Raw genomic sequence first — 27,983 nt, forward strand, 5'->3', positions numbered from 1 at the left:
GAACCACATAAATCTTGTGCGTTCTAGCTGTGTTTTTTATTCTTCCTATTATTGTTTGATTGCTTCTTGATTATATTTCATCATTGAGTGATTGCATTAGTGGTTGTTGATTGTTTCTTATTTGATTGTGTAGTTCTACTATGCGTGTTCAAGTTGAACAAACGTCAACAAGGAAGAAGTAGCATGAGTTCTTAGTGAAGTAGAAAGGCCTTGGACGAAGAAATCAGTTGGATTTTAACAAAAGACACAAAGTTGAAGGGCACCTAGTGTCAAAGTCTATGAGTACGTTAACTGCATAAGCGGGGGAGAATGTTACGAACCAAGCTTGTTAAGGGCATTATGCTGGCCTATGACTACTTGCTTTGTGTGCATGAGATTGGTTACAATGATATAAATAGTAGTATGAGTTTTTTGCTTTGAGTAGATGTAAAACTTAGTGTAAAGTGAGAGTATGACACATCAAACAATTTAATGTTTCCTAGTAATAGAACTAAAGTAGCATATAAAACTCTTTAGGGAAGGGTGAGTGTTCATTAGTCTTGTAAAACTCACTAGCATTTGTTAAACGTGTTTAGTTGACTTGCTTCCCTTGTTAAATACGCTACTTATGGAGGTGTTGTTAATGAATTACATTGCTTCAATGTTTACCACTTGCTCGCCATTTTGCTTTCATGAATTGCTTATTGCTTTTGTTTACTTTTCATTGAACTATTGTGATTGTGTTTTTGTGCTTAATTGTGATAATATTTGGCTATCTTGTTAAGCAAAAGTGTTTTAGTTAGTGCCACTCGACCCTTCATTAGGTGAGAAAACTTGAAATACTTTGAAACTGTGTTTGCGAGCTTGGAATTCAAACCTTGGATTTGGATTTGGGTGGATTTGTACAAATTTCAAAACAATTTTGTATTACATCTTATCCAAATCTAACACAAATTCAAATCTAAAATCTCTCCAAACATGGGGTGAGATGCTTTTGTTGGGTGGTCGAGCCTCTTATAATTTCCTTGATGGGACAAAGTCCAAAATATGGATGACACTTTGTCGATTATTTGTTAGAAATTAAATGAATTAACACTAGGTCTATTGTTTTTCATCTTTAATTCCATGTGCATGTTTGAGGATTACTAAGAAAATGATATATTCTTTATTTTTCCAACATAAACTGTAGAAGACAAAATGATTGATTTGAATGTGTACATTTGGAAATACCGAACAACACAACTATTTGATTCCATTTTTGGTCATATGTTGAACTAGGTGTGAAGCAATTTGAAATATTATTTCCAGTTACATTTTATTTTAATTTCAATTTTGATTTGGTTCACGAAACGAACATATTTTTGAAAAAATAGTAAAGTGAAAAATAATGGATAGGCATTGTTATAAATATATATATATATATATATTTTCTTAATAGATATTTATTTATAGCTTATTTATTAATCGGATAGGTTTGAATTTAGAACTTCTTCTTCGATTTATAGATGAATTAATAACTTAGATTTAAGTCCATTTAAATCTCATGCCTTTATGAGTTGTTCAAATCCAACTTACTAATATGTTTTTGCCATCCTAAAAGAAAGAGCTATATATAGCTTGCAAAAGTCGCATATTGATAGTGGTGTTATCACTATTAAATATTTAAAATTAACCTATAAACGCAGTCCTGATTAATGTTCAGGGAATAATGTGCATTTAGTGTAACTTTGGGATGGCTTTCTAGTTTGCCAGACACATTGTCTCTTCTAGGTTTTCTTTAGGAGATTGTTCTTTTAGGGTTTACTTTTGTCAATATTGTTCCTTTTGGGATTTTTTTTTTTTGGAATACGCATTGGGTATCCACGCGTCTATTTTATGATTCACGTGACTAATCTTGTGTCCCTTGAAGTGACCTCACAATTATAAAGTGAGGGTAAATTTAAGAATTCAGGGACGGAAACGAGTTCGAAAGGGTTTGAACACTTGACCTCGTAAAAGGTCACTAGATTGTCCCTTGAAATTGACCCTTGAAGTTGACACTAGATTGTCCTTCCTAGATTTTCTTAGGGTTACTTTCATCAAGGCATAGGACTCGTTACTCGTTAGTCACTGCGAGTCACCTGTTCTTATCTCACTTTAAATTCTGCATCTTCTTCTGCATTTCTCTTGCGAGATTTCTGATTAGGAACACTGTACACCTTCTTCTTCTTCTTCTACTGTCGGTGAGACCACCTTCTTCTATTGATTTTTCTCTCCATTCTTTTGTCTGAGGTTGACGATTCTTTATAATGTTTAGATCCACCTAACATAATCAATTTTATTTATCAGTCAGTCCGGCTAGCACTGCTTTTATGTCAAAAATCATGTTTATCTGTTTTGCTTGGACGTAAATGGGTTCATATTAAATTGCCGTATTTTTGATATATCCTTTTTTAAGAAAATTGCCGTATTCTTGACTTGTTGGAAACTCATTTTCCTCAAAAATCAAAATTGAAGTTTGTGGTGCTAAACATTTGATCTGCTTTCAACTAGTAGCCATTCCCATCTGATTGTTGGCTTTTCTGGGATATGTTAACGTTAAAGAAAATTTGACGGGAATGTTTTGATTCACTTGTGTTTTGCCTATTCCAATTATGTTGGAAGACAAAATTTTTAGCTGTTGGGTGGCTTTTCTTGAGGACCTAGTCTGGTTTTGGCTTCTCTAGATTTGATTAGTTGGTCGGGTGGAGAATTTAATCTCATTATTTATTTTCCAAAAATCTTAAAAATAGACTCCTGAATTGGGTAATTTTTTGATAAACCCTAGCTGGAAGAGGAGTGATAAGTGATACCAATCCCTCCTTTCCCACACCAAAGGAAAGGCGGGAATCATTGCCTTTTTTTCTAGTGCTAATGAATTATGATCAGTTGAAAATTCACTCTTGGGGCAGAGGATTAAAAATGTGCTGAATTCTCTGGTTATATTGAGGATATGACAATGTATACAGGTTATGATTAGAGTATTGGCTTTCAATCTACCTGTTTGAGTTATTATTAATATTTTTTTTTCAACCTGTTGTAATTATTTGGACATTACTGAATGTAGGTAATTGAATTTTTGAGATGCCATAAATTGTTTTGAATTTATCACATGTTCGATATCTGAGTGAGTACCATTCATCAAATAATTTGAACTGTCAATGGTTCTAGCATACTTCTTTTGCAACACGCTGTCACCTTTGTTCTTATTTGATTGTTTGTTGGAGTCAAATGGTGTTCTCAAAGGCTTGCATCTAAATAGCCTTTCAATATAATGGGATTATGAAAGAGCAAATCCTTTCTTTTTTCAAGATCTTTATTCCTAGATAATATTGGTTTTGCATAGGTCTTTCATACCAAGAATAGATGCTAGCAAATTTTTAGTTGTGTTTGCAGCATCCACATATTCCGATTATTATCATATAATCAATGTATAATAAATAACTCCATAACCTACAGTATATGCATTTGTCAGTTTCATTTTCTTCAAAACTATTGGAGATGAGAGCTGTATTAAAATTTTTCTTTCATTGTTTAGGTGCTTGCTTTTAAAATTTTCATTTCAAAGCTCAAATAATGCAATCAACATTGCTTACTAGGCACTCATCTTGTTTAGAATCTTGGTCTCTTTTTCACTGTAAACAGTTGAGATGAACTGCTGTACCAACTGGGGCACCAACAATCATCTCCTCCCCTGTGACCACAACATTTCCATCACAAGCTTCACTATTACGACGACCCGTACCCCAATGATTATTATCTGCTAGCAGCTTTCAATTGCTGCATTCTCAGTAGCAACAGAGAGGCAATAATCACTCTCTCTTCACTTGGGTCGGACATATCTATATCAGCCTGCTTCAGCAAATGTCTATGCTTAAGTGCTATAGTCTCTGCTTGAGAGACTCTACTTATCAGCTTCCTCGTCATGATGGAGTTAATAATTACAGAAGGTTAATCTGATTCCTCTTCTTAATTTATTATTTCTATATAGACTTTTTTTGATTGTAATTTTTTGACTTTTTAGTTAGTTACTTGTCTGACTTGTTCTTAATTTTGTGATGCTGTTATGTGTGTATAAGTTCTATTTTTGTTTTATTGATGTTTGTTTCTTGTGAATTTGGTCAAGATTTGTTAGAATTATGCTGTGTTTGGTTTCATTTCAAAAACTTATTTTAATTGTTTTTTTCAAACTTAAAAGAACAGTTGGAAATTAAAAATGTGCAAAAAACTCTGTGAACATTTGTGTTTGTTTCATAAATAAAAAATGTGAAGAGGAAAATGCTAAAATCTTCTTCTTAAATTGATTTTTTTCAAATTCTTTCTAAAACATTTTTGGAAATGAATCTTCAAACATGTCCTATGTTTTTTTTTTTTTTTAAGTAAATTTTTTGGGGACTTGGTTATGAAAAATGAAAATAATCTCTCTCTCTCTCTCTCTCTCTCTCTCTCTCTCTCTAATAAAAAATAAGGATGAAATGACCTTAAGTTTGGGTCAAGTTTGATTTCAGGAGTATAACTAGATACTTCCTATATTAGCTATTTGTTTGTTTGGTTGGAGAGAAATGGAGATAAAAAAATAAACTTGTATTAGGGAAGAGAAGAGAAAAGAAATTAGTTTCTCCTCATTGCTTGGTTTTATAAAAGAGAGAGTAAATATGGGGAAAGAGAATAAAAATCAATTTTCATTTACAAGAATGCCTCCCCCAGGGATACTTTTAGTGTTGTTTAAGGGTTTTTTTAATTTTTTATTTTCTCACATTTTCTCTTTGTTTTTCTCTTTGGCAGAGAAATATGTGGTTTCTTTTTTGCTTTTTCCCCTCCATTTCTGTCCACATCTGTTCTGCTATCCATCCAATTCATGTTGACCAAACAAGAGAAGTGGAGAGAAATCCATTTCTTTTCTCTTCTCGTATCACAGGCTCTCCCCAACCAAACCAACTCAAAACAAGTATTCATGTTACCATTCCCCATGCCCAACTCTTATTGAACACTTTAAACCCATATAACTGTCTCTTTGATCTCCACAGCAGCTCATCCCGGGGCTCAGTTTACAGTGCAATGAAAAATCCATAGGATATGCCTGCTGAAATGTCTCCTGGTATTTTTACTGAGTCCTGATCCCTACAATCTCGCAACTCCTCCTTGCTGGAAAATTTCAAACTTTTTTTTTTCTGGTGGCTTGAGCAATTCTGCAAATGTTATGCCCTTTGATAACCTACTGAATAAACTTCTTCCCTCAGAAGGCCCTGACAAGAATGAATTAATTTGAAACTATGAGAATTCCCGATTATTCAACACCGCAGATGAAAATTTTGTTTCTGGTGATTTAGACAGACAATATGATCCATCCCCATTTCTAGTTATAGTGGTTATTTTCTTCTCAGCTTTAAATGAAAATTGTAACCCCATCATTAATCAACTGAAATTAGTGATTACCCTCTATCCTGCATTCTTGATCACCATTAGTATTTTGTTTTTGACTTAAAGATTCTATCCTAGAGAGCAATCATAGTTTTTACTATTTATCACAATTATCAACTTATTATGATTTTTTTGGAATATTCTTTGGACTTTTAAATGTGAGCTTCCTGCAGTGTTCCTGTCAAGTATTTGCGTTACTGCTTTTCTGCTTTCTGTGTGTAATCATGTCTGTGTCCCGTGTCTATGTCCGTGTTTCTTAATTTCATGGTTACAAAGGTGGGAATCAATTGTGAGTGCCAGTGAAGCAAAAAGGAGGCGTAGAAGAGTCTTAAGGTTAGAAGGGTGTTGGAAGCATCTTTTAAATCATACTCGAATTTTAGAAACTATGTATTACACTATAAGCACAAATTAACATGTATTGTTTTAAAAAAAGAAATATGTGAGACAAACTAACATAATTGCAGAAAATGTATTTTCACAAAAACAATGCCTAAAAAGGTGCAAATGACATTGTAACTTCATCTCTACTTGCTCCAGTTACAAAATGTTTGGGCATGTGCCTAAAGGATGTAATGTAAGGTTTATAATGATGAGAATGAACTTATATCATGTTTGAAGCTAGATTTTCCTTGATTCTTTATTTATTTATTTGATAAGAGAAAATTGCATTAAGAATAAAAAAATGTGCAATTTAAGAGGACAAGATGTCCTTAATATAGCAAAAAGCTACAACAAGAAAAGTTACATGATAGCTGCTATCCAATGCTTTCAAGATTTGTCTTGATTGGAGCAATTTTCTATCAATGTTCTACCTAAGATGCACTGACTTGAGGCTGGCATGTGATAAAAAAGTCTTGTTAAGAGTTGGTTGTTTTTTCCTTGCACATTTGCTTGTTTTTTAAGATCCATGTGTTGTTTGCATATGTTTATTGCTTTATTTAGTTTTTTAATAAAAATATTGTTTTGTTTTGTTTTATTGTGCGTTGTTTTGGACATTCTTCACTGTTCATTATTGCTTAAAACATTTTTTTCCCCCTATTTAAATTCTTTTCTTGAGTTTGAGGTGGAACCATTGTTGGACATTTTGCTTTGGTTACGGTTCAATTTTTGAATGTTTGTTATCTTTGTATTGGAATAGTTTTGCCATCAGGTACAATGCCATGATTTCATTTCCGGAGGAGCCACAAGCGTGGACATTTTTTTATTGGCTTAGTAAAGAGGGACAAAGCCCACACACTTACAAAATATCAATTTACACATGTAACCTATTTGAAATAGAAAATTTTAATTAAATTATAAAGATGGACAAGATAAAAAAAAATGGAATTACTTTTTTGAGCAAATTCAATGGATAGATATGACTCATGCATTGCATGTGACCGGTGACGCATGTTACTTATGCATTGCATGTACCTAATGACTATGCGCGCGCACGCACACACACAGGGATTTGCCTACTATGGCGTCCGTTTTTCATTTATAGAATACTTTTGTATGAACTAGCAATTTGATACTCGCAACCCATGTAGTATATTTTTCATTTTTTTAATATAATTAAATATTTTTGTTTTATTTTTGTCTATTATTTGGGCTTGTCCTTCTAGTATTCATATTTTCTTTCTATTTTAAAAATTCCAATGGGAATTGCTAGTAAGATTGAGAGAATAATGAGAGATTTTCTTTGATTAGGCGTAGGGTGTGTTAGGGGCCATTTGGTGAGTTGGGAGGTGGTTTGTAGGACTAAGAGGGAGGGTGGCTTGTGTCTTAGAATTTTGGTGTCAAAGAACATGACTCTTTTGGCTAAATGATGACTTTGGCGGTTCCTGCTAGAGGTTTCTTCTTTGTGGCATAAAGTTATCAAAAGTAAATTTGGATTTTGATGGGAATGGGTGGGATACTAATTTGGGTTCTAAATGTCCTTTGGAAAGCCTGTGGAAAGTTATTTCCCAGATTTCCCCCCTCTTTATTCTACATACCAAATTTGTTTTGGGTAAGGGCTGTAATATCCGTTTTTAAAAAGACCTTTGGATTGGGAATGTTGTTTTGCCCACCTCTTTTCCTTGCGTATTTCGCTTGAGCTCAGGGAGAAATGATCCCATTTCTTCTTTTGGTGTGGACCTGGGCGGTCCTTTACCTTCTTGGAACTTTTTATTTAAGAGATCCTTGAATGATAGGGAAACGATTGAGTTATCTTCTTTGTTGGTTATGCTGAATAATTATAGGGTACCTTCTGAGATGATAGTCGATCTTGGTTGTTGGATTCTTCAAGTGTTTATTCTTGTTAATTTTTCTATGAATTCTTGGTTGGTATTGATTTCTCCTTTCCACTCTACAAAGTTATTTGGAGGGTCAAAATCCCCCCTAAAATCAAAGCATTTCTTTGGTTGGTTGTGCTTAATAGGATAAATAATAGTGACTTGCAGCAGATGAGGAGACCTTTAAAGGGTCTCTCTCCTGATATGTGTATGCTTTGTTTTGATTGTTTAGAATATGCTTTGCATTGTGATTTTGCATGGAAAGTTTGGAACAGGCTATTCAATTATTTTGGAGAAAGCTGGGATTGTCGTAGATCAGTGGAGGAGTTCTTGGCAATTTCTTTTGTGGGTTTGGTAGGAAGAAGGAAGGAAATGCATTATGGGATTGGGTTTGATTTGTAGTTTTTTGGGGCTTGTGGAAGGAACATAACTTGCATATGTTTTCAAGGAAGAAAGTTACCATATTGGTTGGTGTGGGAAAAAGGTTCATTTTATGGCTTCTTTATGGTGTGTGGGCAATGGAAATTTCAAGGGGATGTGTATTTCAGATGGTCAGCGTGATTGGCAGTCTCGTTAGGGCTTGCTGATTTTCTTTTACTATCTTTTACATTTTGTGTGTGTGTGTGTGTGTTTTTTTTTTCTAACTTTGTCTGTGATGCACTTAATGTTCTAATTTTTTCACACAGAGTCAGTCCTAAGCTCGCGTAATGAAGGAGGGTTGTGTTACGTAGTTGACATCAAACGCAAAATTGTCAGATCACTATGATATGAATCCTTATCAAATATTTGCTGGGGCGTTCTTCACGAGCAATGTGTTGCACTTGTACCACCCTGGTGTAGCGAAAAGTGGGCGATGGTGGGCTAGGTTATTCCCCTGAAGTGACGCACTGTGTCGGCGTCTAGGTACGGTGTCAAACACACAAGGGTTCTGGACAGGTAAAGAAGCTAGTTCAGGAAATTAGGATTAGATTAGCAACTTGGAATATAGGGACACTTCTAGATAAAAGCATGGAAATTGAGGACAAAGTGATTAGAAGAAAAATTAATATAATTTGTCTTCAAGAAACTAAGTGGGTGGAGAAGAAAGCTAGAGAAATTGATAAAGCAGGATTTAAACTTTGGTACATTGAAAAAGAAAAATAAAAGAATAGAGTAGGAATTATTGTAGACAAAAACTTAAAAGATAGCGTTGTTGATGTAAACAAAGTAGGGGATAGAATTATAATAATCAAGATGATATTAGGCCAAAAGATAATAAATATCATTAGTGCTTATGCTCCTCAAGTAAGCTTGGCGGAAAATCTTAAGAAACAATTTTGAGAAGATATGGATAGTATTGTACATGGCATATCAGGGACTAAGAAAATATTCATAGGAGGAGATTTGAATGAACACATTGGAAGGGATAATAAAGGTTACGAGATGATACATAGAGGATATGGATATGGAGACAAAAATGAGTTTGGGGAGATGATATTAGATTTCGCTATATCATATGATTTTATTACAATGAATATTTGTTTTAATAAAAGAGAAGAACACTTAATAACCTTTAAAAGTGGACAAAATATAAGTCAAATAGATTTTTTTTTTAACTAGGAGGGTAGATCATTTATCATGCAAGGATTGTAAAGTTATTCTAGGTGAAAGCCTAACAACAAGACATAGTATTAGTGTTAGATATATGTATTAAAAAATGGAAGAAAAATGATAAAATAAACTAGTGTAAGAGAACTAGATGGTGGAACCTAAAGGGAGAAAATATAATAAAATTTAAATATAAAATGATCAAAGATGGTGATTGGACTATAGAGGATGAGATATCACAAATACTCTTTGGAGTAGATTAGCTAGCTTTATTTAAAGAATAGCAAAAGAGATTTTAGGTTAATCAAGGTGAAGGTTCTCGAATAGCAAAGAAAGTTGGTGGTGGGATAAAGATGTCCAGAAAGCCGTAAAGACAAAGAATTTGGTATAAAATGTGGAAAAAATGTAGAAAAATGGATAACTTTGAAAAGTATAAAGAGGCGAGAAAAGATACAAAAATAGCTGTTAGTGAAGCTAAGCACAGATCATTTAATAGTTTGTATGATAGATTAGATACGAAAAAAGGGAAAAAAGGTATATTTAAACTTGCTAAAGCTAGAGAAAGGAAGAGTTAGGAAATGTAAAATATATAAAAAGTGAGGATGATATTGTCTTGGTTAAGGACGAAGACATAAAAGATAGATGGCGAAGTTACTATAGTAAGTTGTTTAATGAAAACCAAAGAGAAGGCTTAAACTCATAATTGGAAAATGAGGAAAATACTAAAAATATGAGATCTATTAGCAAAATTAGAGTTAACAAAGTTAAGTTTGCACTAAAAAAGATGAAAAAATGGAAAAGTTATAGGACTGGAAATGCTTGGGTGATAACAAAATTATATGGTTAACTAATTTTTTTAACACAATTATAAAAATTAAGAAAATGCCAGATGAATGGTGGAAAAACACTTTAATATCTATGTACAAAAATAAAGGAGATATTCAAAATTGTAATAATTATTGTGAAACTAAACTTACGAGTCATACGATGAAACTGTGGGAAAGGATAGTTGCACAAAGATTACGGCTAGAAACAAAGGTCTCAGAAAATCAATTTGGTTTTATGCCTGGTAGATCTACTAGAGAAGCTATATATCTTTTAAGAAGATTAATGGAGAAGTTTAAGAAAAAGAAGAGGGACTTGCGTATGGTATTTATTGACTGGAGAAAGCATTTGATAGGGTACTTAGGGAAGTTCTATGGTGGATTTTAGAAAGAGAGGTGTATGTAGTTGGTATATTGATGTCATTAAGGATATGTATGATGGAGTAATGACTAGTGTAAGGACTATGGATAGAGAAACTAGAGAATTTTTAATCACCATAGGTGTACATCAAGGATTTGCTATGAGCCCTTATCTTTTTGCATTAGTGATGAACCAACTATCTAAGAGGATTCAAAATGAGGTTGTTCCATGGTGTATGATGTTTGCAGATGATATTGTATTGACTGGTGAAACTAGGGGCGGAATAGAGGCTAAGATAGAATTATGGAGAGAAGCCTTGGAATCTAGAGGCTTTAGGATAAGTAGAAATAAAACAGAATTTATGAAATATAATTTCAGTAATGGTAGGAGGAATATTGGAAACGAAATTAAACTTGATCATGAAGAAATAAATAGTATTTGTAGATTTTGATACCTTGGACCTATTATGCAATCTGAAGGAGAAATTGAAGATAATGTAATGCATGGAGATAAAGCAGGGTGGGTAAAATGGAGAAGTGTTTCAAGTGTGCTTTGTGATCGTAGAATGCGCTTAAAATTAAACGGAAAGTTTTATAGGACGACTATTAAACCCGCTATGCTATATGGATTAGAATGTTAGGCGACAAAGAAGCAGAATATCCTGAAAGCAAAAGTTGTCGAGATGAGAATGCTTAGATGGATAAGTGGTATAACACTGAAAGATAAATTAAGGAATGAACATATTCACGATAAGTTACGTGTAGCTCCTACAGAAGATAAGATAAGGGAGGGATGACTCAGATGGTTTGGACACTTACAACGTAGGCCACATAGTGCGCTAGTTATTGTGGGGGACAATAGAAGGGGTACGGATAGACCTAAAATAATTTGGAATGAGATAGTAAAGATTTAATAGCCCTAAATTTGTCAAAAGAATTAGTCCATGATCGCATGAATTGGCGAAAAAGGATTCATAAAGCCGACCCGACTTAGTGGGACTTAAAGCTTGGTTTTGTTGTTGTTGTATTTTCTGGGGATTCCTAGATTTCACTGAGGAGATGGCTTCTCTCCTGATTGTACATTTTTTTTCTATCTAATGAATTTTTTTTTCCTATAAAAAAAAACATTAACAAATTATCACCAATATGAGTTGTTGTAAGTTGTTGGACGATATGGTGTAGTAGATCTTTGATTGAAATTTAACAAATTTAGAATATTGAAAATAGACACTTTACAAAGAATAGTTATGAATTAGTTATAACATATTTACATTTTAGTTCTAATTAAGTATGTGTTACCTAATATATTTTATTTGTTAGCTCTAATATATTTTTTAATGATATTTTTAGGAAAGGAATGGATGCAACAATGGGGAAACCCCCTTGATTTATATATGTATAGATATTGGTTTAGTAGTGAAACTATTGAACTATAGAAAAAAAAATCAGGTATGCTGTAACTAATTCATAACTATTTATAACTAGCACAAATATTTCATAACTAATCCATAATTATAACTCTTTCTTTGGTTTCAATTTTTTAACATTCCAAGATATCTTTACACATTTTAAATATCAATAAAAAATTTATTATTTTCATAATTATATTTTCCTGGAAACAACTTGTAAAAATAAATATTATATGGACAGAAAAATTTAATTAAATTATAAAAATAAGGGGATGCGGAAGAGTCGGATATGGCGGTGGGTATGGTGGTGACGGCAGCAGTGGGGTGTGTTTTAGCTATGGGGAGATAGGGCACATGGTGAGGGACTGCGGTTATGGATGCAGAGGCAGATAGGTGGAGGAAGGTACAGCAGAGGTGGAGGCGGAGGCGGAGGAAGGTACGGTGGCAGTGGAGGTGGTGACAGGTTGCTACAATTGTGGGAGGGAAGAGCATTTTGTGTGAGAATGCCGTAATAGTGCTCACTGAAATGGGTCGACTAGAGAGGCTAAAGGTGTGTTTTTACATGCTGAGTTTCCCAAATGCTAGCATAGTTTTGCTGTTTTGTGTTCTTTCCTGGTAGCCAGTCTTGGTTTTTTCAGAAGAAGGGTTTGTTTTCTGCTTAGTTCTTTCTTCTAATTTGTTTTCAAGAACTGTTCTCTATCAATGGTTCTTCTCTATCTTCATTCTTCTCTTTGGGTATGGTGATGCTTTTCCCTTTTTTTTTTTTTAGTATGGATGAACTTTGATATATGTTTGGTTTAGAAGAGGTTAGGGTTGATGCTGATGGCTTGTATGTCTTCTTATATTCTTTTTCTACATATACATTTTTTCATGGCACATGTATATTATATACGAAAAAAGCCATCTTTTGATCTAGTATTGTGCCCATCGGCCCCCCAACTCCCTCAGAGTAAAAAGGAGGAAAAATCATCAAGCTGTGGGCCTTGCTGTGTTCAATCTTCTAGCCAACCTAGGTCTGTGTTTGTGCTTTGCTTTGCATCAAGTGGGTAGAAAAATTATAAGTCCTATGGTTCGTTTTTCTGTTCTGCGTGTGCAATTAATGCTTCTGTTTGTCTTGCCTATTTATCTTGTAGCCTTGAAAAATTGTAAACAACTGGGGCTTAAATCTTCTTGCCAATCATGCTAGTAGGCTGAAAGGAAGATTGTCTGGGAAGATTAGGTTGTTTTTGTTTTGTTTTTCGTTTTCTTTTTTTTTTTTTTGGGCACATTGGCCTTTGAGTCAGTTAGATGATAGTCAAGTGCAGGAATTTCTGGATGTGTGAGCATGGTGACCAATTTAGGCCTTTTATAATAAGGCTTGTTTTCTTATAAACAAATTGAGAATAGATAAAGAGTTCAAGCAGACCCTTGATGTGGTTTTCTGTCTGTGGCCCTAGGTTTAGTTATCATCCCATATCACACATCCTTCATGGACCCTGCATACCTTCTGCTTGCCTGCTTCTTTTCTAGAACTCAGCACATGACTTCCATAGGCACTTTATTATCTTTTTTCTAAATTGATAAAAATTTCTTTTTCAAATCCCTTTTCTTTTTTCTAGATTTTTCAATTGATAATTTTAGTTGATACTCAATATAGAGTTTGTCGTTTTATACAATCGATAAAACCAAATTGATTTTCTAGTACCCTCAAATCTAGCCTTATTTTTTTGTTCAATTACCCTTTCTAAAATCCCATTATAGGACTTGCAATTTCAATTCCCACATGCACATAGTTATGACACTATCGACTATCTCCTCTATATTTTTGTGCAGAGACTAAATATTTAGCCTCTCCCTTGTAAAATGCCAATGTAGTTCCTCCCCACCCCAATAAACACACATGCCACGTGTCCATGTAAACATGGTAATGCATGTTTAAGACTAAGTTTGTCCTTTTAAAATATTTTTAATGAACTAGTTAAAAATACAGCCCATTATCTCCTACCAACATCTCCAATGATGCCATCCAATGCTGTTTATTTTTCATTTTAATTATTTTTGTTGTGTATTTGTTTTGATGGATTCCAACAGAAATATATTGAGACATTGGTGTATTTGTGGGAGATTTGTATATGCTAGTATTTCCCTCGCCCTTTTACATATTGATTTGTTTTGCATTTTCATAAATGGTATTTGTTTGAACTAGGTCCCAGATTTTTTATTTTCTTTTTCCTTTAGCTGAAGTGTGGCAGAGGCCAGCTGAAAAAATATCATTTTTACTTGCAACAATGACTTATTTTTTTTCTGTTGAATTGTCATACTGATATCAATTCTGACTTTCCTAAGCAGGAGAAACGTGAAGTTGAGATTTCCACAGGCAGCAGTAATCCCAAATTTTCATCTCCCAATGCGTAGTTTTGAGGTTAAGAACAGGTAAGCCATAGGGATAGGTTTTTACTGTTGTGAACTTCAATTTTTATGCTATCTTGTAGGACAGATGGTAGTTCTAATTTGATTTGGCTCGAGTATCAACAGAACATTTATTTGTACTAGTAAATGTGTCACATGCGTTGCACGTGATTACATGTGAATAATATTATATAAATAATATTTTTGTGATTCTTAAGAAAGTTCTTAAATATGCTTTTAAAAAATTTTAATATTCAAAATTTTAATAATATATTCCCATAATTTATTTTATAAATATTAATGTACAAATATTCAAAGTTATTTATAAAATTTATATTTTATTTAGAATTATAAAATACAAATCAACATGAGATACTATTTCCCAATAGATTAGGGACAAGAAATTTTTTTAAATATAAGTTATGATACCACATAAATTATTATTTTTTATTTTATAATATATGACTTCTTTCAATGAAATTATTAATAAGTTTATTGAAATTTCTAAATTGTATTTTGCTAACTAAAATATTTATAATAATTATTTTTTGTTTACTTAATGATCAATTAATGAGTTCTTTTCTTCTAAATTTCAAATAAATTATTTGAGCATACTTCTAGGCCAAAATTTTATTTTTAAAATTTAATTTTCAGAAGTTATATTATTGTTTATTTAAATTATGTTAGTTATATACCTCAAAATAATTTTAGATGACATCTAAAGAATCTACTTATTTTATTTTGAGATATAATTTAGTATTTACAATACCATTATATATATATTAAACTATTTTTTTTAAAGTAATGCTTTATCTTATTTTTAAAAATAATAATATTTTTGTCTACGGAATAATTTACAATATTCATATATATATATATATATATATATATACTGCTAGTTTAGTTTGTTTTTTTAACTAGCTAAAGTGTTTTTTAGGGTTCAAGTATTTATCTTATCCAAAATTATTTTTTATATATACAATTTTACCTAATTTTGGTCAAATTTATTTTCTTTTGGGAATATTATCTTATTTTTGGAACTGTAAGGATTTTTTTTTTTTTTTTTAACCTAAGTTTTGTTAAGATTTAATTGAAATGAATGACCTAACTTGAAGATAGGTCTCTCCCTCAATTTATAATACAAATTAAACACATTCTAATGATAATAATGCCCTTACTAAATCACTAATTAACATACCAACACACTTAATTATAGTACTAAAAGACATAAATTACCTCTAACACTCTCCCTCAAGTTGGAGTATAAATGTCATATGCTCCTAGCTTGTTACAAATAAATTGAACACAAGCACCCCCAATGCTTTGGTAAACAAATCAGCAGGCTGCATATCCGACTACACATAAGTGGTAGTATTAAGCTTCTGCACAAGTTTCTCCCAAAAAAAGTGACAATCAACTTCAATATGCTTCGTTCGCTCATGAAAGACCGGGTTAGAGGCAATATGAAGAGCAACTTGATTTTCACACATCAACTTCGTAAGTTCATAGGTTGAGAATGAGAGATACCCAATTCTTCCAACATGTTCTTCAACCAGACAAGTTCAGGGGCAGTGTGAGCCCTACCTCTATATTCTGATTCAGCACTGGACTTGGCCATCGCAGTTTGTTTCTTACTCTTCCAAGAAACCAAATTACCACCAACCAAGATTCAAAGCTAGATTGTGGATCTTCGGTCGAAAGGCTACCCAACCCAATCAACATCTGTATATCCATGGATATAAGTGTGACCTTGATCATAATATAAAAATCTCTTCTGGGTGCACCTTTGAGATATCTAAAGGTGCGAAATACTACATCCCAATGAATTGTCCTCAGAGAATCTATAAATTGACTCAACACTTGTTGCATTCAACCGTGTGACTATAAGATGAATTAACTTTCTGACAAGTCTCCGGTATTGTCTAGTATTAGGTAGCAAATTAGGCACTAACTTCTTGTTAGGATCCATGGCTGTATCAACTGGTTTAGATCCCAACCATTTAGTTTTATCCAATAGATCAAGAACATACTTTGTGACAGAAGAGCTCCCATATGAGATTTAGATACTTCTATACCCAAGAAGTATTTCAATGTTCCCAAATCTTCGGTTTAAAACTTAGTTTGTTGAAAAAGTTTGAGGCTCTAAATACCTTTATCACCACTTGTAATAACAATATCATACACATGAAAAACAATATGGATCCTACCCAATGAAGTATGACGATAAAACACAGAATGATCATAGCACACCGTCGAAGACCAAACTCAAGTACTCTTAACACTGAAACAACCAAACCATGCTTTGGGAGACTGTTTTAAACCATTTAGAGCCTTCTTGAGTTGACATAGTAAGCCTGACTCCCCTCGACAACAATCCCAAATGGTTGCTCCATATAAACCTCCTCCTCAAGGTCACCATGCAAGAAGGCATTCTTCACATCTAACTGATGTAAAGGCCACTGACAAGTAGTAGCCAAGGAGATGAACAAACGTATTAATGTAAGTTTGGCAACTGGAGAAAAAGTATCAAACTAATCCAGACCATACACCTAAGTGTATCCCTTATAAACAAGACGGACCTTTAGATGAGCCACAAAACCATCAAGGTTGACTTTCACAGTGTAAACCCAGCGACGATCAACCACAGACTTGTCAGAAGGAAGAGGCATCAAGTTCCAAGTTCCATTGTCATGTAAAGCATTCATCTCTTCAACCATAGCATCCCTTCACCTAGAATGGGCTAACGCTTCTAAAACGAATTTAGGAATGGTAGTAGATGATAGAGCAGTAACAAAACAATAATAGGAGGGTGATAAGGACTCATAACAAACATAGTTGGAAATGGGATGTTGAGTATGTGTGCGTTTACCTTAACAATATGAGGATCAACATCATGGGAAGTATGATCATCAGAAGAAGAAACCAAAGGCTTAGGAGTAGAAGCTAGAGGGGACTCTTTTCCTTGGAGCCGCCGTCATGAATACACCTACAAATTAGGATGATCAAAATGATGAAAAGGGCTTGAACTACATGGAGACTCAGATGGTTGGTTGGGCAAGGACAACAAAGTAGAATATGGAAGATTAGGCAAAGAAAGAGACTCATTGAGCTCAGAAGCACTTAATGACTGGGTGTAGTAAGGGGTAGACTCAAAGAAGGCAACATTGACAAAAACAAAGAAGTGATGCAGTACAAGACTATAATGATATCCCTTTTGAGTATATGAGTAGCCTAGAAAGACACATTTTATAGTACGAGGGCCCAATTTTTCCACCCTAGGAGTTAGTTGATGAATAAAGGACACACAACCAAATATACGAGAGAGGGAAAATAAAGGTGAATTAGGAAAGAGAATGGGGCAGGGAATTTTACCACTAAGAACAAAGGATGACATTTGGTTGATCAGATAACAAGCAGTAAGTATAACATCACTCTAAAATACATTAGGTACATGCATTTGATAAACTAAGGTGCAAGTGATTTAAAAAAATTTCTATTTTACTTCTCTACAACCACATTTTGTTGAGGAATGTGGACACAGGATGATTGATGAACAATACCAAACTGAGTCATATAAGTAGTGAATTGTGCACTGAAATACTTTTTAGCATTACACTTTGAAGTATTCGAATTGGCAAACCAAATTGAGTCTTTATTTTAGAATAAAAGGCACAAAATACATGGAATAGCTCGAAACGATCTTTTATTAAATATAACCAATTCATTCTTGAATAATCATTCACAAATGTTATGAAGTATTGGAAACCCAACTTGCACACAACCTTACTAGGACCCAAACATCATAATGAACAAACATAAAGGACTTGCAACTCGTTTATTAACTCGGGGAGCGAAAGGAACACGATGGTGCTTTCCCAACTGACAAGACTCATAATCGAGACTAGACACAAAACTTAAACTAGGAACAAGACATTTTAACTTTTCCAATGAAGGATGACCAAGGTGACAATGAATTTGGAAAGGTGTGGCAGCAACAATGCAGGCGGTAGAAGGAGATAGTGTCTCAAAGTGATAGAGTCCACCAGCTTCATGCTCTCTGCCAGTTGTCTTCGTTAACCACGGAATCAAGGAAGAATGTCACTAAACAATTCATGGATTTTGTAATTTTTCTAATGACATAAGATTGAAAGGAAATGTGGGAATATATAACATAGAAGGAAGAGGAAATTCCCTTGATTGCAGTGGTGGATCCATCAGCAAGAGTAACACAAGGTAAATTTGCAGGATATTGAAGAGTGGAGAAGAAGCTAGGTATACTAGTGATGATTAGTGGCAGCAGAGTTTATGACCCAAGGACTAGGACAAGAAGTATTGGAGGCCAGACATACTGTGGGATTACATGTTTAGGCAAGAGATGCAATGGGAAGAGAAGCTTGTTGTGATGCTTGATACTGCTAGAACAAGAAGTACTGGAGGCCAGACATACTGTGGGATTACTTGTTTAGGCTAGAGATGCAATGGGAAGAGGAGCTTGTTGTGACGCTAGATACTGCTAGAACTTGGAATACTTTTCCTTTGACATGGAAACAATATGTTGCCGCTTACTCGGCCCCAAAGGCGAGGTGTTGGTGTTGACTACATTGCTTGCCCCCAACAGTGTGAAGTCGATGGTGGCTCCATTGGCAAAATCTGAAGGTCTACTGTGAAGATCCCATCACTGCTAAATAGTATGATTATTCCATCCACAATGAGTGAACTTGCGACAAGTACCTCTACCTCGTTCGTCTCTACCACTATGACCACTCGAACCACCTCGATAACTTTTGCAGTTTTTTGGTAGAGAACTAGAATCACCTTGTGTAGCAAAGGCTGTCCTCTCTGAGCTAGATGCAAGAGCAAGAGAATGCGTGCTAAAGAAAGCATGAAGAACACGAGAATAAACATTAGAAAATGATGACAACTCGACACTACTAAGTATTTGGGACCAGACTGCCTCAACCTCGGGTCTGAAGTCTGCTAGAATACAAAGAATTATCATTTGCTCCCTTTACTTTTGCATCTCACAAACGTCGACAGTTATAGGTTGCACAATGTTAAGCTCCTCATGAACACGAATCATCTCTCTAAAATAATATGCAGTACTTCTATCTCCTTGTTGTAACTCAAAGTACTCCGGGGATAAATCATGTGTACGTGTAATGTAACAAGTATATAGAAGTTTGACATAATCCCAAATCTCCTTGCACGTATCTAGATGTATAAAAATCCATGCAATCTATACTCCATCAAATTCCATAAAAGGAAAACAATCAAGGCATTTCTTGAACTTGCACGTCTTTTCTCTTCTCATTAAAGGACAGATTGGAGCAAGTTGTTAGATTTCCCTAATTTTGCTAAATAAACCCGAACAACTTTAGACCATTGAACATAGTTCTTTCCATCTAACTTTTGAGTTATTTGTGGCAACGATGTAGGAAACAAACTTTTGGGATTTGTAGTTTCCATCCCAACAGTCACAAATCAGCAACCACACCAATGTCAAACAAGAAGAACAATTAAAACTAATCGAGACAATCACAAACAATGTGAAATGTCGACACAATCATGGAAGAGATGAACAATTCACCGACGGATATAGCATTGCCACATTCTCACAAGTAAACATACGAGCATTACCTCTGCTCTAAAAAACTCACGAAGAAGCCTTCACAAACCCTGAACAGAGATAATGGAATATTGCGAGTGCATGGTAAAAAAATGTTGGATTTTTTAGCAAAAAATAGACCTAACAGCTTGATAATGTTGTCTAGAGAAGGAATTAGAAGATGGCAGGGGAAACAAAAAAAAGAAGAAAAAGGTGGCCGAAAATGCACTTATGTGCTGGCACGTGGGGTTAGCACTACTGGCATTTGTCCGGCGTAGGGGGCACTTGGGGGCTCCTCCGGAGATGGGTTTTGTGGGGTTAGGCTTTGGGGGGTTCTAGGGTTTTTGGTTGGTTTTGTGAAATAATGTGGGGTGGAGGTGGACCTGGGAAGGACAGCTGCAGGAATAGTTTTTCCGGCGACGACTTGAGGGGAATGGTGTGTAGGTTGGTTCACACTCTGATACCATGTTAAGATTTGATTAAAATGAATGACCTAACTTGGAGATAGGTCTATCCCTCTATTAATAGTTCAAATTAAATGCATTCTAATGACAATAATACCCGTACTAACTCTAACTAATTAACATACTAACACGCCTAATAATAATACTAAAAGACATAAATAGCCTCTATCAAATTCATTATTCTATTTGTGCTTTTATTAATTCATTATATAGATATAGATATGTATATACTATTAGTTTATTTTTTTTAATCTACTAAAAGTTTTTATTTTATTTTTAAACAAGAATTTCTTTACATTTTAAATATAATTTTATCTAATTTTGATTGAATTACATTTTGGTATAGAAATTTACTTCTTCTAGGAATATTTAATCTTACTTTTAAAAAATAAGGATATTATTTTCAGAAAATTATATACATAATTTCCACTTATATGTAAGTATTAAAATTTATTTCTTTTAGAAATATTTAGTCTTTCTTTTAATAGATTAGAATATATATGGTATAAAAACTAACTTATTAGAATTTCACTTCTTACTTTCAAAATATAAGGATCTTTTTGTCTATAAAATTATTTACACTATTTGTACTTTATATATTGTATAGATGTATATACTTTCAGGTGCGTCTATGAGTCAAGCTAGAAAATATAAATTTTTTTGGATAGAAAAATATAAGTCTGAAGGAAGTATACTCGGCTAATATGAGAATGAACATTTGAATTAAAATTTTGAAGTATCCTAGAGATTGGTTCTAATTCCTCTGGTGCCTACTGACATTTTTGGAAATGAAATTATTGGATTGCCATCGGTTATGTATTTATATTTCCATGTTTTCCCCTTTTTCATATTTTAAAATAATGTGCAATTTTGGCTTGCCCGCAGTCTGTATACAATGATATTTTAATGGTTTGACATGGATGTGACATTTTACTGTTACATTTGATGATTGTGTGTTCAAAGAGTGAAGTAAACTATGACATTTCTTTGGGATGCTCAAACATTCTGGAACTAATTATAGAGTGTTGGCACACCAAACAGCTCATTTTAAAGCAATTTGTAACCGTGTATGAGTAATGAATTTCTTATTTCCTTCACTTAAAGAAAATACATGTTGGATTTATTAGCATTTGATATATATATATATAGATATGTGTGTGTGTGTGTGTATTGAATATTGTGTGCTTCATCCTTTGCTAAGCAGCCTTCTGCCTTCTTGCTTCCTCTCAGGTTCTCTTTCCCTTCTCTTCTTCTTCTCTGTCCAGCAACTCTTTCAACTTCCCATCTCCTTCTTTTCTTTTTCTTTTCTTTTCTCTTTCTTTTCTTTCATTTTCTTTATTTGGTTATTACCTTTTTGGTTTTGTTTTCTCACCAGCCAAACAAATCCCTTCTCTAAACTTCATTTTTTTCCTTTCTTGTCCTTTCTTTTCTCCCTCAGACTCAAAAAAATTCAAGGATTCTTGTTTCTTCAGCCCTAAAATCATGAAAAAGCAATAAAGATTTTATGGTTGAGAAATCTTTTGAATCTTGAATTTTGATTCTTCCTTCGTTCCTTCGTTGCCTAAATATTCTTTGATTGATTTTAATTAGCATCATCAACATCTCTTGCGGCAAAGGTACATACTGTATGTACTATTTTTCAAGTTGTTGTCATTTCATTTTTAGCTTTTTAGTTTCAGTCACTAGTGAGATATTCTCCTCTCTTGTTATTTATTTTCTTATTACTATTATTAGAAAATTTTCTAATAGTTGGTTAGTAGTGGAGATTTTGTGTTTATGATTTGTAGGCGCAAATATGTATTTTTATGTTTTTGTGATTTTCATTTGTAGGTTTTGGAATGTACAAAATTTTTCAAAAGGTACTATTGCATGATTTTTTAATTGTAGTCTAGCTTATTCACGCTCAAAATTGTATGTTTTAATTTTTTTTTAATGCATTTATATTAAAAATGGTGTGTGGTTTCTACTAGTTGTAGGGTGTGATTTAGAAATTTGTTTATGTGAAAAAAACACAAACATGTAATTCGACTATGTAGCACAAATTTTTTGTACACCCAGCCAGTCTCAAGCTCGGATAAAGGAGCAGGGTTGTGTTAGGTAGCTGACAGCTAACATAAAACTTTGTCAGATCTTATTATCATGAATTCTTACCAAATTCACCTAGGTCATGGGAATAGGCTAGGTCAGTATAGAAGGCAGAGGATAAATAAGTTAGCACAAGAAACTAGATTAGATTAGCAACTTGGAATATAGGAACTCTTATGGGAGAAAGTATGGAAATAGTGGAAATAATGTTTAGGAGGAAAATTAACTTAATTTGCCTTCAAGAGACGAAATGGGTAGGAGAGAAAACTAGAGAAATTGAAAAATCAGGATTTAATCTTTGGTGCACTGGTAAAGAGAAACATAAAAATGAGGCAGGTATTATTGTAGACAAATACTAAAAGATAGTGTAGTAGATGTTAAAAGAATAGGGGATAAAATCATTAGAATTAGGATAACTTTAGGCTTGGAGATAGTGAATGTCATTAGTGCATATACTCCCTAAATAGGACTAGCAGAAAATCTTAAAAGAAAATTTGGAAAGATATGGATAGTATTTTACTAGGGATACCAATGTCTGAAAAGACATTCATAGGAGATGATTTGAATGATCACATTGGAAAGGATAATATAGGATATGAGAGGATACATGAAGGTCATGAATAAGGAGATAAAAATAAGGCTGATGACACAATCTTAGATTTTGCTGTCTTAAAATTTAATTATGTTGAATACTTGCCTTATAAAAAGAAAAGAACATTTAATAACTTTTTAAGAGTGGGTATAATAAAAGTCAAATAGATTTCTTCTTAATTAAGAATGAGATCGTCTATCTTTTAAGGATTGTAAAATTATTTTGGGTGAAAGTTTGACTACACAACATAGAGTCTTAGTATTAGATATACATATAAAAAAAATGAAAGAGAAGGATTAGCATAAATCAATCCAAGAGAACTAGATGGTGGAACTTGAAGGGAGATAATATAGTAAAATTTGAAGATAAAATGATCAAAGAGTGTGATTGGACAGTAGGGGATAAGGTTGATGCAAATACTGTTTGGAATAGAATGATAAATTCTATCGTAAAGATAGCAAAAGAGGTTTTAGGTGAATCTAAAGGAAGATACTCAGGTAGTAAAGAAAGTTGGTGGTGGGATCAACAAAACTAAAATGCTGTTAAGAAAAAAAGAAATTAGTATAAAATATGGAAAAAATTGTAGAAATATAGAAAATCTTGAAAAATATAAAGAAGCAAGAAAAAAATACAAAAAAATTAGTAGTGAAGCTAAACATAGAGCTTATGATACTTTATATACTAACTATATACAAATGAAAGAGAAAAAGACATTTATAAACTTGCTAGAGTTAGACAAAGAAAATGCAAAGATATGGATGATGTAAAATCTATGAAGGATGAGAATGATGATCTCTTAATTAGAGAAGAAGACATAAATAGTGGTGATGGAGATATTTTGATAAGTTATTCATTGAAAACAAAAATGAAAGATTGAACTTGAAAGTGACAAATGAGGAGAAGACAAAATATAAAATTTATTTGCAAAATTAGAGTTCTTGAAGTTGATATGACATTAAAAAAATGAAAAGTGAGAAATCTATGGATCTAATAAAATACTTATTGAAGTTTGAAAATGTTTAGGGGATAAAGGAATTAGTTGGTTAACTAAGCTATTCAACACTATTATAAAAACTAAGAAAATTCCAGAAGAATGGAGGAAAAGTACATTAGTACCTTTGTGCAAAAACAAAGGCAATATTCAAAACTGTAATAACTATCATGGAATTAAGATTGTGAGTCATACGATGAAATTATGGAAAAGGGCAATTGAACATAGAATAAGATTTGAAACGAAGATTTTAGAAAATCATTTTGGTTTTATATTTGGGAGATCAACAACAGAAGTTGTTTATCTTTTAAGAGGCTTAATGGAAACATTCAGGGAAAAGAAGAGGGACTTGCATATGGTTTTTATGGTTATAAAGAAAGCTTATGATGGAGTACTTAGGGAAGTTCTTTGGTGAGTCTTAGAAAAGAAGGGAGTTTGTAGTAGATATATAGAAGTCATTAAGGATATGTATGATAGAGTAGTAACTAGCATTAGGATTGTAGGAGGTGAATCTAGAGATTTTCCGATTACAATAGGTGCACATCAAGGTTCTACTTTGAGTCCTCATCTTTTTATTTTAGGAATTGATGAACTAATTATAAATATCGAAAATAAGATCCCCTTGGTGTATGTTGTTTGCAGATGATATCTTGTCGATTGGTGGTAGTAGGAACAAAGTGGAATCTAAGCTAGAACTTTGCAGAGCAACATTAGAGTCTAAAGAGTTCAGGATAAGTAGGAATAAGAGAGAATATATGAAATGCAATTTCAGTAATGTAAGGAGTACTAATAGAGAGAAGATTAAACTTGATAATCAAGAGATTAATAACACTAATAGATTTAGATATCTTGGATCAGTTATGCAAGCTGAAGGGGAAATTGAAAATGTTGGACATAGAATTAAAACAGGTTGGGTAAAATGGAGGAGTGCGTTATGTGTGTTGTGTACTCATAGAATATCCTTAAAATTAAAAGGCAAGTTTTGTAAGACGGCTATAAGACCAGTTATGCTTTATGCTTAAGAATGTTGGATAACTGAGAAACAACATATACAAAAAATAAGAGTTGCTGAGATGCAAATGCTAAGGTGGGTGAGTGGTTTAACATTAAAAGATAAAGTAAGAAATGAACATGTGTAATAATTTAGGCATAGTACCGGTTGAAAACAAGATAAGGGAGGGGCGGCTTCGATGGTTTGGGCATTTGAAACTGCAGGTCGAGTAGAGCACCTGTAAGGAGAAGTGAGTTAGTAATTGTGTCTAACATGAAAAAGGGTAGGGGTAGACAAAAAATAATTTAGAATGAGGCAGTGAAGAAAGATTTAATAGCCCTTAATCTAATAGAGGAAAACACTCTTGATCGGGTGAATTGGCAGAAAAGGATCCATGTAGCCGACCCCACCCAGTGGGACTTGAGGCTTCTTGTTGTTTTGTTGTTGTATTGAATGGTGCCCAGAGAATGTATGGGGCATACTTGAGATGAAAATATGGAAGAGTAATTTGTAGGGGGTTGGGGTTGACTATATATTAATTGATTTTGAAGTTTGTGCCTAATCCATTTTTATAAAATTTCAAATTATGCTTTTCTCTAATAGAACCATCAAAGCACCAGATGATCCATTTGTTTGGTACAACTGTGTAGATATGGCATTGAACATAAAGTTTTCCGAGGGAAGAACTGTGCATTGAGCAGCATAGCTTGCTTAAGGATTTTGTGATGTGCATATTTCATTTTGTATGGTACTTGAAATCTTAATTTTTTTTATCAGCGAAGTGGTGAATTTGAACTACATGACATCTTTGTTCGGAAATAATAGGGGTAGCCCTGCTTGTGAGGTGTTAAGAAATGCTAATGTTCTGTGTGAACAGATAGGTTCAACATTATCTCATGGTCTTCTTAGTTTGCAGGACATGTGTGGAGGATATAAAGTCTCTCAGGCTGATAACAGCAATCAAAACCCCATACCTACCAGATGGCAGATTTGACCTTGAAGCTTACGATGCCTTGGTAAATCTGCAGATCATAAATGGTGCTGAAGGTGTGATTGTAGGTGGCACAACTGGTGAAGGCCACTTGATGAGCTGGGATGAGCACATAATGCTTATTGGCCACACAGTTAACTGTTTTGGTGGATCAATAAAGGTAATAGGAAACACTGGAAGCAACTCGACTAGGGAAGCGATCCATGCTACGGAGCAGGGTTTTGCTGTTGGAATGCATGCTGCACTTCATATCAATCCATACTATGGAAAAACGTCCTTAGAAGGCTTGGTTTCTCACTTTGAGAGTGTGCTCTCTATGGGCCCCACAATTATTTACAATGTACCATCACGGACCAGCCAAGATATTCATCCATGTGTTATTCACACTCTCGCTTCCAGTGCTAACATGGCAGGTCTTAAAGAATGTGTGGGAAATGACAGGATAAAGCAATATACAGATAATGGTGTTGTGGTCTGGAGCGGAAATGATGATGAATGCCATGATGCAAGGTGGGGTTATGGAGCAACTGGAGTGATATCAGTCACTAGCAATCTGGTTCCTGGTTTAATGAGAGAACTCATGTTTGGAGGGAAGAACCCTTCACTTAATTCGAGGCTCATGCCTCTGATTGACTGGCTTTTTCAGGAGCCAAACCCAATTGGCTTAAATACTGCTCTTTCTCAACTTGGGATTGTGAGGCCAGTTTTCCGGTTGCCTTATGTGCCTCTTCCACTAGCAAAGAGGGAAGAATTTGTGAAGATGGTGAAGGACATTGGGAGGGAGAATTTTGTTGGAGAAAAAGATGTTGAGGCTCTTGATGATGGTGACTTCATCCTGCTGGGAAGGTACTAGTTGGCAGGCTTGTGCAATGATAGGTTCGTCGTCTTTCGCTCCCTTGTTTTAATTTTCCATTTTTGAGTTTTTTATTTAATTTGTGAGAATTTTTTTTCTTTTTTTCTTTTTAAATTAAGTACATAACCATAAATAATAATTCCCATTTTGTTGTTATTTTAATTGTTAAGATTAACCTATATTCATTTGACAATAAATACATCTTCTTTGGGAAAAATGACGATTTTTTTTATTTGATAGATGACTAAATATGAGCTAGTGAGAAATGATCTAATAGCTCTTAAAACTACTTGAGGAAAATGTCCTTGATCCTGTGAATTGGCAGAAAAGGATTCATATAGCTGACTTCACTAGTGGGACTTGGAGGCATGTTGTTATTATTGTTGTTGGGCGTGACTGATTGTCCTTCTGTAGCTCTTAAGTGCATGTACATATGATTAGCCTTTTATTATTATTATTATTATTATTATTATTATTATTATTATTATTATTATCTTTTTTGGGATGGTGGGGGATTGAAGGAACGACTATTTTACAAAGCAACTGAGTGGGTATTGCTCCTTACAGACTTTGTTGCCAACAAAATACAACCACGAGGGACACTGCAGAGCTACTGATAATCCTGTGGTCGTTTTGCAAAAATGCTGGAGCTTCGAACTTGCCAATTTGTTGAGTATATTATGTTGGTTCCTACCAGATGTACACATAATCTCTGAAAACCCCTTTTGTATTTTCGCGTTCTCTTCTGAGATAGTAGTGTATGTGAGATTTTAATTTTTGTTGGTGCTTTTTATGCATTAATAAGTTAGGAGTTTGGATGGCCATTAATTTTGTCAAGGCTCTTATCCAATGGTTTTTATCTTCAATGCTCGACTCCTCTTCTTTCCTTTTTGATGTCAAATCTGATATCAAATACACTACATTGATTTCCTCCCCATGGAGATGGTGTGCAAACCATAATATTAATTGATAATCTCTAACCAGATTATGTGAGCATTGATTGAATTGATTACAGAATTCCAGTTGAATAGCTGAAGATTATAAGTACATAATGTTTGGTTTGGTTTGGTTTGGTTTGGTTTGTAGAGTTAAATGTAGTAAAAATAAAGAGAAATGAAAATTTGTGTGGTAAACTTAAAAGAAATTAAGTATTGAATTTACTTCTATTCT

General features: G+C 33.8%; 1 protein-coding gene across 2 annotated transcripts; it reads left to right on the plus strand.

The window, feature by feature from the left end:
• The first annotated feature begins 2,015 nt into the window (after positions 1-2,015).
• LOC131164016 (4-hydroxy-tetrahydrodipicolinate synthase, chloroplastic-like) lies at positions 2,016-27,818 on the plus strand. Of its 2 annotated transcripts, none has more exons than XM_058120910.1 (5): positions 2,016-2,966; positions 3,643-3,947; positions 14,182-14,265; positions 25,886-26,836; positions 27,381-27,818. In XM_058120910.1, the coding sequence occupies exons 2-4, from the start codon at positions 3,862-3,864 to the stop codon at positions 26,811-26,813; spliced, it is 1,098 nt and encodes a 365-aa protein (XP_057976893.1). In that variant the 5' UTR covers positions 2,016-2,966; positions 3,643-3,861; the 3' UTR covers positions 26,814-26,836; positions 27,381-27,818. The 2 variants fall into 2 exon arrangements, with proteins under 2 accessions (XP_057976893.1, XP_057976892.1); XM_058120909.1 differs by having other exon boundaries at positions 2,016-2,201.
• The last annotated feature ends 165 nt before the right edge of the window (positions 27,819-27,983 follow it).

The sequence above is a fragment of the Malania oleifera genome, chromosome 9, assembly GCF_029873635.1.
Source record: "Malania oleifera isolate guangnan ecotype guangnan chromosome 9, ASM2987363v1, whole genome shotgun sequence".
In the NCBI taxonomy this organism is placed as follows: Eukaryota; Viridiplantae; Streptophyta; class Magnoliopsida; order Santalales; family Ximeniaceae; genus Malania; species Malania oleifera.

Bases quoted from the DNA above. Each gene is read 5' to 3' on its own strand.
- LOC131164016 (XM_058120910.1), top strand. From the start codon at position 3,862: ATGTCTATGCTTAAGTGCTATAGTCTCTGCTTGAGAGACTCTACTTAT. The intron at 3,948-14,181 runs GTTAATCTGATT...TTTCCTAAGCAG, and splicing joins GGAGTTAATAATTACAGAAG to GAGAAACGTGAAGTTGAGAT. The intron at 14,266-25,885 runs GTAAGCCATAGG...CTTAGTTTGCAG, and splicing joins AGTTTTGAGGTTAAGAACAG to GACATGTGTGGAGGATATAA.